General features: G+C 44.5%; 1 protein-coding gene across 2 annotated transcripts; it reads left to right on the top strand.

The window, feature by feature from the left end:
* The first annotated feature begins 514 nt into the window (after positions 1–514).
* Positions 515–3,789, top strand: LOC108719013 (E3 ubiquitin-protein ligase TRIM7-like). Of its 2 annotated transcripts, none has more exons than XM_041570533.1 (2): positions 515–591; positions 1,512–3,789. In XM_041570533.1, coding segments are annotated over exons 1-2 (1,899 nt in total). In that variant the 5' UTR covers positions 515–590; the 3' UTR covers positions 3,410–3,789. The 2 variants fall into 2 exon arrangements, with proteins under 2 accessions (XP_041426467.1, XP_041426468.1); XM_041570534.1 differs by having other exon boundaries at positions 532–586.
* The last annotated feature ends 9,455 nt before the right edge of the window (positions 3,790–13,244 follow it).

Genomic DNA, 13,244 nt, shown 5'->3' with positions numbered 1-13,244 from the left:
GGCCAGTCTGTTGATCGGCTGATCAAAGAACAGAGCTGTGGACCTAGAGCAGCAGGGGGGGATAGCTAGTAGAAAATTATGGATTATAGGAAAGTATCCATATCTCCTGTGTCATAGGATTCACAACCTCATAACTTACCTATTGGTTATGAGGAGGTCACATGCTTCCTAACAATACCAAACAGGGCCAGTCTATACCCACCTGTTAGGAGGGCTGGTTCCTGGGGGACTGGAAAGTGGGAACCTATTAGTGTTTGGTATTGTTCTTCTTGCCCACATATGGATCACAGCCTGCCCATGTTTTTATTATAGTACTGGGTACTGGCAAGTACCCATATTATGTTAAGGGGTATTGGGGAATATTGCCTGAGAGTTGCAAACCCCCTGCAGGGGGTCGTAAATGACATGTTCCTGGGCACTCCTACCTCATGCATAAGGTAATGAGGGGAGTGTCCCAGCAGGAAATAAAAAGGTGACATTCCCAATATCACATTGTCATACAAGGAGGCTCCATTTTTTCAGTGGATTGTATGTCCAGCTTCCAACTCGTGCCTCAGAGGAAATACACTGACAACTTCAAAACTTGGTAAAGTAAGGGTTTTCTTTGTGTTTTTACCCCCTTTTATTTTATTTACTGTATTTGCAACTATGTGTCATCTTTGTAATATCATTTTTATATCTATACATATGCACTGTTTCTTTTAAATATTAAATATCATTAAATACGTTAGTCCTTGTGCTCTAAACAAACTCATTGCCCATATGAATGCTTGTGCCTACGTGTATGAACTCTTCGTATGTGTGGAAAGGGAAAGTTGCCGATTTGTATGTTGGATAACTAGTACAACTAGCAGGAAAGTGTGTTTGAATGTAGATTAACCCTTTGGCTGCTGGAGTGCTTGTTAGACTAGTAGAATCTTACCCTGAGTAACTACCATAGGAGAGATTGTTTGATGTATTGTGTAGTGTGAGTTATTACCTGTTAAAGAGGGCAGGGGAATAGTCACATTAGGTTTCTATCGCCTATTAATGATAGATGGTGGCAGCGAATGAACTTTGTGGGTGTTGGTGTGTTTTTGGGGTGTCTGATGTTAGTCTAACCTGTGTGTAAGGTGATTGAGAGACTGATTGTAACCCCTTGTAGCCAAACCCAAGAGTAAAGTGTGGATGAGTGAGGCGGTTTTGTGACATTCACCTTCATAAGCAAAACTGTAATAAATGAAAAAACCACAGAAATATGTTCAAACTTTCATAACCTGCCAAATTTTGTAAAATTAACATGGTAATTAGGGGGTGTGGTCACAAAAATAGGCATGGTCAAAAAAATTTGCTGTGCTACGCACGCCAACTTTTTTGTCCCTCTTTTTATTTCCAAAATGTTGGGAGTTGTGTCTAAACTACAAAGAATACATTTGCCCCACCCTGTGTGAAAGGAGGAAATAAAAGTTGTTCCACTGGTTATAGAGAGACAGAGAGGAGCTTTTAGTTTCATTTCTTGTTCCTGATTTCAGTGATGGCGACTGCTGATCTGATAGACGAGCTGAGCTGCTCCATCTGCCTGAGCATTTATACTGATCCTGTATCCCTGCTGTGTGGCCATAACTTCTGCCGGGACTGTATTGGGACAACATGGGACACCCAGGTGGGATCTGGGGCTTATTCCTGCCCTGAATGTAGAGCAGAGTATCAGGAGCGCCCTGCCCTGCTCAGGAACAGAGCTCTACGTAACATAGCAGAGAGATTCCTTCCAACTGAGACACAGCCGGGGGAGACTGGGATCTTCTGCACCTACTGTGTCCTCTCTCCTGTACCTGCTGCTAAATCCTGTCTCCTGTGTGAGGCTTCTCTGTGTGATACCCACCTGAGGGGGCACAGCAAGTCAGCAGAACATGTACTGACCCAACCCACCGACTCCTTTATGGGGAGAAAATGTTCTGTACACAATGAGCTCCTCAAGTATTTCTGCTGTGAGGAGTCTGTCTGTATCTGTGTCTCCTGTTATATGGTTGGAGAGCACAGGGGCCACAGGGTGGAGCTGCTGAGTGAGGCCTCTGAGAAGAAGAAAGAGAAACTGAGGAAAGTTCTGGAGAAACTGAGGTCAGAGAGAGAGGAGACTGAGAGAGGAGCCCAGAGACTGCAGGAGCGCAGGAGAGAAGTGGCAGAAAAAGCAGCCGGTGAGACAGAGAGAGTCACTGCCCTGTTTAGAGACATCAGGGAACAGCTGGAAGCCCTAGAGAAGCAACTCCTGAGTGACATCTCCAGGCAGAAAGAGAAGCTCTCACTCCCACTCACTGATCTGATGGAGCAGCTGGAAATAAAGAAGGACGAGCTGTCCAGGAAGATCCGTCACATTGAGGAGCTGTGCAACATGGCAGATCCACTCACTGTCCTACAGGAATGGGAATCACATGGAGCTGCAGATAATGAGGGGGGCAGAGAGAGACATGATATAAAGGTCCCTGCTGTAGGGGATCTGGATGTGGATCTGATCTCAGAGACATTACTCACAGGCTTAGCTGCCATTGTGACTGGGGTAAAGGGAAGGATCTATGGGCAGGAGGCTACAGATCTGTTACTGGATATAAATAAGCCAAGTAATGCTACAGATATAGTGCATAAACCGCTAATAGTTCCCGGGGCTTGTACAACCCAGGTTAGGGGGAAAGATTCCATTGTGGCAGAAGTACCAGGGCTCTGTGCTTCATTTAATAGGGAACAACTAACTATTACAAAAAGTAAAGGGGCATATTTTTGTAATATTTTACAGAAAATGGCAAAGTCAGCAGGTGACCCAACAACTTCCACATTTGAGTCAAACAGATATGATCCTCTGTATGGGCAGGAGGCTACAGACCTGTTACTGGATATAAACACGGCTGGGAATCTTGTATCTGTATCAGGGGACAGGAAATCTGCTTCTTACTCACTCACAGACCAGTGTCACCCACAAACCCCAGAGAGATTCCAGTTCCCTCAGACTTTAAGCAGCAGGAGTTTCCCCTCAGGGCGACATTACTGGGAAGTGGAGGTCAGTGAATCAGGGGGGTGGGGGGTAGGGGTGGCCTATCCCAGTATAGAGAGGAGAGGGGGTCAGTCCTGTATTGGGAGTAATAACAAGTCCTGGTGTTTGTACAGATGGTATAATAAATATTCAGTGAAACATGATAATAAATTCACACAGTTACCCCACGTCCCTTCCTGCAGGAGAATCAGGATCTCACTGGACTATGAGGCCGGACGTCTGTCCTTTTATGAGCTGAGTGAGCCAATCAGACACTTACACACCTTCACTGTCACATTCACTGAGCCCCTTCATGCTGCATTCTGGGTAGGGGGGTATAAAACCTGTGTGAGAATCATTAATTGGGGAACTGCCCAGCAGGAAACCCATTCCCACAGTTGCCCTTAGTCATGTGACACCAGGAAAGGAAGGAAGTGTTGGTGCCTCTCCCCTAGCAATGACTGGGTGAGGGTTTTATCTACGTGGAGCTGATTTATGACCATAGGTGATACATTACACAAGTGCAGTTGCCAGTAGCAACCAATAAGGTCTTTGCTTTCATTTTCCAACTTCTAATACACTATTCAAATCTAACTGCTGACTGGTTTCTACTTGTTTCTGCCCCACTTGAGTGTCATTCATTGCTTTTTACATGTAATTCTATTTAAACGGGTGGTTCACCTTTGAGATAACTGTTATTATGATGTAGAGAGGGATATTCTCAGACAATATGAAACTGGTTTTAATTTTTTTATTATTTAAGTTTTTTGACTTATTTAGCTTTTTATTCTACAGCTCTTCAATTAGCATTTTTAACCAATCTGGTTGCTAGGATGCACATTCCCCTAGCAACCTTGCACTGATTTGAATAAGACACTAGAATATGAATAGGAGAGATCTGAATAGAAAGATGAGGAATACCAAGTAACATTAACAATATATTTGTAGCCTTACAGAGAATTTGTTTTTTAGATGGTGTCCGTGACCCCCATGTGAAAGGTGGAAAGAGTCAGAAGAAAAAGGCAAATTACTATAAAACTAAAAAAAATTAAATAATGAAAACCAATTTTATAAGTTGCTTAGAATTGGCCATTCTATAACATACTAAACATTACCTTAAAGGTGAACCACCCCTTCCAGAATGTCACTGTTTAACCCTCCTTATGACACTGCCTTCCCCTCATACAGACCAGTTCATTAAACCAACAGTTAACCACTTATTTGCTGCAGAACAAACACAGAGTGTCTGACATTGAGAGGAATCATATAACAGTGTAACTCAGTACAGAGAGGGATCAGCAGCACCAGGCAGGGGATGAAAGAGAATTATTGCTGTAAAGAGATTTCATTTTTAACCCCTTCCCCTCCAAACCACAGTCCTGTGCATTTAACCCAAAATATTCTGGAAACTTTACACATGAAGCTTAATGCCTGAATACTGCTTTATATTCTGTTCAATTGACTTGTAATATACTGTATTCTCAATAAAGATTATACTACAATTCCTGTTTTTTTTTTAAGAATAAATCATAGAAAATGAAAAAATACAACAGAATGGGAGATAAAAACAAAAGGTCTCCACAGTAAAGGACTCACATGGGATTCAGTACTGTCTATAAGAGAATCACTTGGGATTCAGTACTGTCTATAAGACACTCACTTGGGATTCAGTACTGTCTATAAGAGACTCACTTGGGATATGGTACTGTCTATAAGACACTCACTTGGGATTCAGTACTGTCTATAAGAGACTCACTTGAGATTCAGTACTGTCTATAAGAGACTCACTTGGGATTCAGTACTGTCTATAAGAGACTCACTTGGGATATGGTACATTCTATAAGACACTCACTTGGGATTCAGTACTGTCTATAAGAGACTCATTTTGGATTCAGTACTGTCTATAAGAGACTCACTTGGGATTCAGTACTGTCTATAAGAGACTCACTTGGGATTCAGTACTGTCTATAAGAGACTCACTTGGGATTCAGTACTGTCTATAAGAGACTCACTTGGGATTCAGTACTGTCTATAAGAGACTCACTTGGGATTCAGTACTGTCTATAAGAGACTCACTTGGGATTCAGTACTGTCTATAAGAGAATCACTTGGGATTCAGTACTGTCTATAAAACACTCTCTTGGTATATGGTACTGTCTGGGATATGGTAGGGTTTATACATACATAGTTACATGCATAGTAAGTTAGGTTGAAAAAAGACACACATCCATCAAGTTCAACCTTAAAGGAACAGTAACATCAAAAAAAAAATTAAAAAATTCGTTAATATACAATGAAAAAATAACACCAAGACAAATTAAAATTTGAAATAGTAAAGCCTTTATTCAGAAATAACTTACAGAAACTCCACTTCCGCTCCTCTTCAGAAAAGGTGACAGGGCAACCATCCGTTCTGCGGTGCTTGATTTCTCCTCCCTGGCTATTCACTGACAGCGTTTCCCCTGCAGCCATCTCATTCTCCAGCTCTTCTTCATCCTCCCAGGAGCAGCAGTAGGAATGCGATGTTGGCGGGCTCCCCATTGGATTCACAGGAGGTGCAGGAAAGTAGAGGAGGGCAGTGCGTCCATTCCTGCCTTGCAGAACCGGTACCAATACCTACTCCTCCTCCTGCGCTGCTGCCGCAGGGTGAGTGTTCAGCGTGGAACTTTGGTTGAATTCTGTGTTAGTGCAGCAGCGGCCAGGAGTGGGGCCACATGGAGGGGTATAGAGCACTGAGCAGCTAACTCCAGGTCAGTCACAGCAGAGCCACCTGGTCGGTTATGTGCAGGTCCGGGAAGAAAGGGATGTTCCTGGCCCAATCCACAGCTCTGCATAGTAACCGACCACCAGCTCACAGATGTTCTAATCTCAATGCCTATGATGTTAATGGGCTGCGATTTATCCACATTCCCCAATAATAAAGTAAATGCCACCAGCCTGCAAATGTCATGCAATGAATGGCACGTTATCAGCTTTTCCTTGGCGCAGAGTGAAGGAAGGAACTCGGACTTCGTGTTTCAGCCTCAACCATTGGTAACCGCTACAAAGACTTCTCATTCAATCCTCTCTGCCGATCCATATTGTTGGGAGCGATCGATTCTTGTAAGAATCTTGTACATGCTGCAGGCCGAACCCTACCCCACATCCCACTATGAAAGCCAACTCATGCAGCCCATTAACATCATAGGCATTGATAGAACATCTGTGAGCTGGCGGTCGTTACTGTTCAGCGCTGTGGATTGGGCCAGGAACATCCCTTTCTTCCTGGACCTGCACATAACCGACCAGGTGGCTCTGCTGTGACTGACCTGGAGTTAGCTGCTCAGTGCTCTATACCCCTCCATGTGGCCCCTCTCCTGGCCGCTGCTGGACTCCATGCTAATATAAAGAACCTAATTGCTGCCCTAACACAGCATTCAACCAAAGTTCCATGCTGAACACTCACACCCTGCGGCAGCAGCAGTGCAGGAGGAAGAGTAGGTATCTGCAACGGTTCTGCAAGGCAGGAATGGACGCACTCCCCTCCTCTTCTTTCCTGCACCTCTTGTGAATCCAATGGGGAGCCCGCCGACATCACATTCCTACTGCTGCTCCTGGGAGGATGAAGAAGAGCTGGAGAATGAGATGGCTGCAGAGGACACACTGTCAGTGAATAGCCAAGAAGGAGAATTCAAGTGCCGCAGAATGGATGGTCACCCTGTCGCCTTTTCTGAAGAGGTCAGGAAGTGGAGTTTCTGTAAGTTATTTCTTAATAAGGCTTTGCTATTTTAAAGTTTAATTTGTCTTGGTGTTATTTTTTCATTGTATACTAACGAATTTTTGAAATAGTTTTTTTTGATGTTACTGTTCCTTTAAGTCTATATATAACCTGTCTAATTGCCAGTTGATCTAGAGGAAGGCAAAAAAAACACCATTTGAAGTCTCTCCAATTTGCCTCAGAGGGGAAAAAAATCCTTCCTGACTCCAAGATGCAATAGGACCAGTCCCTGGATCAACTTATACTATAACCCTGTATTCCCTCACTTGCTAAACACCATCCAACCCCTTCTTATACCTATCTAATGTATCAGCCTGTACCCCTGATTCACTTCCCAGCTCTCCCTGTAACACCCCTTTCCCTCCTCTAATCTCATTGGCTCCCTCCTGTCTGCTGGGAGGAGCTACTGGTGAATAAAGCATCCGACCCTTCCTTGTACCTATCTAATGTATCAGCCTGTACCCCTGATTCACTTCCCAGCTCTCCCTGTAACACCCCTTTCCCTCCTCTAATCTCATTGGCTCCCTCCTGTCTGCTGGGAGGAGCTACTGGTGAATAAAGCATCCGACCCTTCCTTGTACCTATCTAATGTATCAGCCTGTACCCCTGATTCACTTCCCAGCTCTCCCTGTAACACCCCTTTCCCTCCTCTAATCTCATTGGCTCCCTCCTGTCTGCTGGGAGGAGCTACTGGTGAATAAAGCATCCGACCCTTCCTTGTACCTATCTAATGTATCAGCCTGTACCACTGATTCACTTCCCAGCTCTCCCTGTAACACCCCTTTCCCTCCTCTAATCTCATTGGCTCCCTCCTGTCTGCTGGGAGGAGCTACTGGTGAATAAAGCATCCGACCCTTCCTTATACCTATCTAATGTATCAGCCTGTACCACTGATTCAAGGAGACAATTCCACATCTTCACAGCTCTCACTGTAACAAACCCCTTCCCAATATTTAGCTGGAACCTCTTTTCTTCTAATTGGAATGGGTGTCCTTGTGTCAGCTGGAAAGACCTACTGGTAAATAAATCATTAGAGAGATTATTATATGATCCCCTTATATATTTATACATAGTTATCATATCACCCCTTAAGCACCTCTTCTCCAGCGTGAACCAGGGTCCATACCCAGAACCTGTTCTTAATGCCACGACCACCCAACAAAGAGATAAACATCTCACATGAGCACATACTCGTGCAGTGTGCCTTTGCACACATTGCTCCACACCCATGCACACACACACAACACAGCATGCCGGCACAGCAGGGAGGCCCTGGGGCAGTAGCCCTGTTGTGCCCCTGGCCCCCTAGTCCTACCCTGGTGTGAACATCCCCAATTTGGCCAGTCTTTCCTCATAGCTAAGATTTTCCCTTTACCAGCTTAGTTGCCCTTCTCTGTCCCCTCTCTAATACAATAATGTCCTGTTTGAGTGATGGAGACCAAAACTGTAGGGCATATTCTAGATGGGGCCTTACCAGTGCTCTATACAGTGGGACCCCCTCCTCCCGTGACTCTCTGCCCCATTTAATACAAGTCAAGACCTTATTTGCCCTTGATGCTGCTGACTGGCATTGCTTGCTACAGACAAGTTTATTATCTACAAGGACTCCAAGGTCCGTCTCCATTATGGATTTGCCTAGTGCAGTCCCATTAAGGGTATAAGTGGATATTGTTACATCCCAGGTGCAGGACTTTACATTTATCAACATTGAATCTCATTTGCCACTTAGCTGCGCAGATTGCCAGTTAGTCAAGATCCTGTTGCAAGTGCCACATCTTGGATGGAATTAATTGGGCTGATAGTTTTGTCTCATCTGCAAACACTGATACATTACTTACCCTCCCCTAAGTCATTAATGAACAAGTTAAATAAAAGTGGACCCAATACTGAGCCCTGAGGGACCCCACTAAGAACCTTACTCCAAGTAGAGAATGTCCCATTAACAACCACCCTCTGTACCCGATCCTGTAGCCAGTTTCCTATCCATGTGCAAACGACTTCATTAAGCCCAACAGACCTTAGTTTAGAAAGCAAATGATTGTGGGGCACGGTATGAAATGCTTTGGCAAAATCCAAATAGATCACATGTACTGCCCCCCCACTGTCCAGCATCTTACTTACCTCATCATAAAAAGCAATCAATTAAATCCTTCATAAAGCCATGCTGATTGCTGCTCATAATGCCATTGACTAGGACAAACATTTTAATGTGATCTCTTAACAAGCCTTCAAATAATTTGTCCACCACAGATGTCAAGCTTACTGGCCTATAATTGCCAGACTGAGATCGTAATCCCTTTTTAAGAATTGGAATAACATCAGCTTTTCTCCAATCCATAGACACCATACCAGATGAAAGCGAATCTGAAAAAAATCAGAAATAGAGGCTGGTCTAAAACTGAACAAAGCTCTCTTAGAATCTCTTAAATCCTGCCTAACAAACAGACATAACCCTCCTCCTTTTCTATTGCCTCTGTTCCTGGGAAAAAAAGTATAGTCGCTGATATTAACTGCCCAGTCATGTGACTCATTCAGCCATGTTTCGGGACACTAGTTGCATCATATTTCCCTTCCAGCACCTCAAGCTCTCTCATTTTACCAGTCAGACTCCTTGCCAACAAGGCCCCAGAAGTATTAGGCCCTAAAGGGACAACCCCTTTAGAGAAGTCAGGAAATAGGGACCCGTGAATAAGATTAGCTAAAGTGCAGGATAGCTGTTATGTCTCCAGCACAAGCTGTCATTATGCTGCTACATTTCATTGCTCACCTGACGAACTCCCTCTGCTGGACACTTGCTGTAATTGTGCAAGGCCACTTCCTGTATTTGTACTGCACCTTCACATGGCTTATGGCAGAACCACCATACTCCCACCATGTGACCTAGAGCAGTGCCTTGTGGGAGCTAAGCCTCCATTTTACAGACCATGCTGTGGAAGAAGCACGCACAGTTTCATCTCTCCTCATGGTAGCATCGCTGGTAAGCAAATAGTTGCACCAAATCACCTCCACAGCTGCCAGCGCCCCCAGAGACATTGCTGCACAGACTTTCATGCCAGCATTTTGATGTTGCTTTTATATCCATATATAGGGTTGCCACCTTTTATAAAAAAAATTACCGGATGCTGGGGGCGAGGCCTCAAAAGGGGTGGGGCGTGACATCAAAAGGGGCGGGTGTGATGTTAAAAGGGACGGGGCCACGCGAAGGAGACCCGCGACGCTAAAAGAGGCAAAAAAAAAGTACGTTGCAGGGGATTGGGGGCAGGCCGAGGGCTCCTTTTGATCGTATTACAAATTTACCGGCAGCTACATTGCCGGTAAATTTATAATACCGGCCCCTGCCTTGGCAGGTATTTTACCGGCAACCCTATCCATATATGTTTATATTGCACTGTTCATTGCAATCTATTTACCCTATTTTCTGTTATTTGTTACAGTTTCACCTATTCCCTTTTGGTATCCAGTAAAATCTACAGATTTAAGTTCACAGTCTCTTTATTGGAGTGTGGGGAGGTTTAGCTGTATGTCGAACTACACACTGCCCAAGGGTAATATGAAGGGAGGACAGAATAGTGAAACAGCAGCTGCCTTATCGGCGGGATAAACTGCAACTCACTGCAAGCAGTGACACAGCAACTGCCACACAGGCAGATTGAACTATAACTTACTGCAAGCAGTGAAACAGCGGCTGCCTTATCGGCGGGATGAATTATAACTCAGCATTGACCAATATGCTGCTACTGAACCAAACCAAGGATGCCATACACCTCCAAAAGCCATCAGCAAGCTGCAACTGCATCAGAGAGACCACGCTGAGCAAAGTGATCCTGCTTACAGCACCCACTTTAACCAGGTACCCAAGCCTAGGGTTAACCCTGCACCAGCTTCCTCTGCTATGTTAAAGCAGTATGTCACAGACCAACCCAAAAGAGAACCTCCAGACAGGTATGAGTACACTACACCTTCCCAATATTACACTCATCCACCTACCTATCCTAGTACTAACCAGGTCACAATGGACTTTGCCAAGTTCTTTGCACGGCGTGAGCTAATCACAAAAGGACTTGAAAAGTTTAACGACCACCCAGAAGGCTTCAGAGCCTGGTGATCCTCCTTTCAAAACATTATCAAAGGCTTAGACCTTACATACAGCGAAGAAATAGACCTCCTAATCAAATACCTAGGTACTGAGTCTGCAGAGCATGCCAAAAGAATCAAGGTGATCAACATAAACCACCCAGAGATTGGTCTCAGGATGATCTGGCACAGACTTAACGAGTGCTATGGCTCAGCAGAGGTAGTAGAGAATGCACTTTTCAAAAGAATTGATGACTTCCCTTAAATATCTAATAAAGGTTATCAGAAACTTAGGGAACTAAGTGACCTGTTAATGGAACTACAGGTAGCCAAAGCCGAAGGGGACTTACCTGGTCTTGCATTTCTTGACACAGCCAGAGGTGTAAACCCCATAGTGCAACAATAAATAGCCTCTGTGATCCTTCCGGATTCGCTGCTCCTGTCACCATACTAGGTAAAGCACTTCTAAGAGACTTAACCCTTGAAACATCTGATTGGGACACCCCACTAGCTCCTGACAAAAAGACTTTGTGGACAGAATGGAGAAGTTCTCTAGGAACCTTTTCCAACCTTTGTGTTACATGCCCATATGCCCCAATACCTTCTACAGAGGTACAAAGCCAAAAACGTTGTGTGTTCTCTGATGCTTCTGTCAAAGCCATAGCTGCTGTAGCATGCTTCAAAACTTTGGACAACTATGGAAAATGTCACATTACATTTGTTGTGGGCAAGGCAAAACTGGCACCAATTCCTGAACACACTATACCCAGACTGGAACTCTGTGCTGCCGTTGTAGCTGTAGAGCTAGCTGAGCTCATCACAACTGAGACAGGCATAGAGCTCAAAGAGACTGTATTCTATACGGACTACAACCCAGCAGACCATGCTGTTACAGCAAGCCAGCTCAAAGACACAACTTGGCTCATAGGACCAACATCCTTGTGCATCACAAGAAACAAACCTGTCCCTAAAGACAACACTCTGAGAAAGCGTGACCCATTCCTTGTCCAAACTGGCCCATTGAGAGTAGGAGGCTGTCTTGCGAACACCTTCTCAGACAGATGGAGAAAGCAATACATCTCCACTTTGCAGCCACTTTGCAAATGGCAAACTACCAAACCCAACCTCAAACCTGACGATGTTGTCCTGCACAGAGGAATGAATGGCCCTTAGGTCTTGTCACTAAAGCATTTCCAAGTGAGGATGGGAGAGCCCGCAAAGTTCAGGTCAAGACCTCCAAGCAAGGAGAAACCAAATTGTTTCTCAGACCAGTAACAGAACTGACTTTATTGTTGTCTCTTGAGGAATTAAGTGGTGGTATCCATAGATGCCAGACGGGGAGTGTTATGTCTCCAGCACAAGCTGTCATTATGCTGCTACATTTCATTGCTCACCTGACGAACTCCCTCTGCTGGACACTTGCTGTAATTGCGCAAGGCCACTTCCTGTATTTGTTCTGCACCTTCACATGGCTTATGGCAGAACTGCATTTGGACTAATCAGGCCACCATACTCCCACCATGTGACCTAGAGCAGTGCCTGGTGGGAGCTAAGCCTCCATTTTACAGACCATGCTGTGGAAGAAGCATGCACAGTTTCATCTCTCCTCCTGGTAACATCACTGGTAAGCAAATAGTTGCACCAAATCACCTCCACAGCTGCCAGCACCCCCAGAGACATTGCTGCACAGACTTTCATGCCAGCATTTTGATGTTGCATTTATATACATATATTTATATTGCACTGTTCATTGCAATCTATTTACTCTATTTTCTGTTATTTGTTATAGTTTCACCTATTCCTCTTTGCTATCCAGAAAAATCTACAGACTTCAGTTCACAGTCTCTATATTGGAGTGTGGGAAGGTTTAGCTGCATGTCAAACTACACACTGCCCCAGGGTAATACGTAGGGAGGACAGAACAATAGCCACTATTATAGCACTCTCCAGAGAGAATGAGTTAGTGAGCATTAGTTAGTAAGAGCAGCTTTGAACTCCACCAAGAAGGATAGATGAGAGTAGCTCTCCCCCAGGATCTGCTGCCTGTAGTGAAGGGACTGCGGTACTGACAAGGGAAGCAGGTTATTGTTCTATCCCTGTTCCACGTCTATTGTAGAGATCAGCACCACAATAGGTACAGACAACCTGGAAGGCGAATACTTTTAACTTTCCCTGCTATTCCTTCAATGGTACCATTCTATGCTGCATAGGCTACACCTGCTATCCCACCACATCCCACCCTAATTCCAGCACTGGCTTTTTTAAAAAAAAAAAAACAGATTACAAGGGATTCTAAATCAAAAGTACTTAAAGGATGCATTTCCTTTTTATTAAAGAAGCCACAGGGCTCACATTGTAGTAGCAGAGAAGGTTTAGCCCAAACTACCAGTAGCTGACATACATCATGGTACT

The sequence above is a fragment of the Xenopus laevis genome, chromosome 1L (genome assembly GCF_017654675.1).
Source record: "Xenopus laevis strain J_2021 chromosome 1L, Xenopus_laevis_v10.1, whole genome shotgun sequence".
NCBI classification, from domain to species: domain Eukaryota; kingdom Metazoa; phylum Chordata; class Amphibia; order Anura; family Pipidae; genus Xenopus; species Xenopus laevis.
This window is presented reverse-complemented; position numbering and strand designations above follow the sequence as displayed.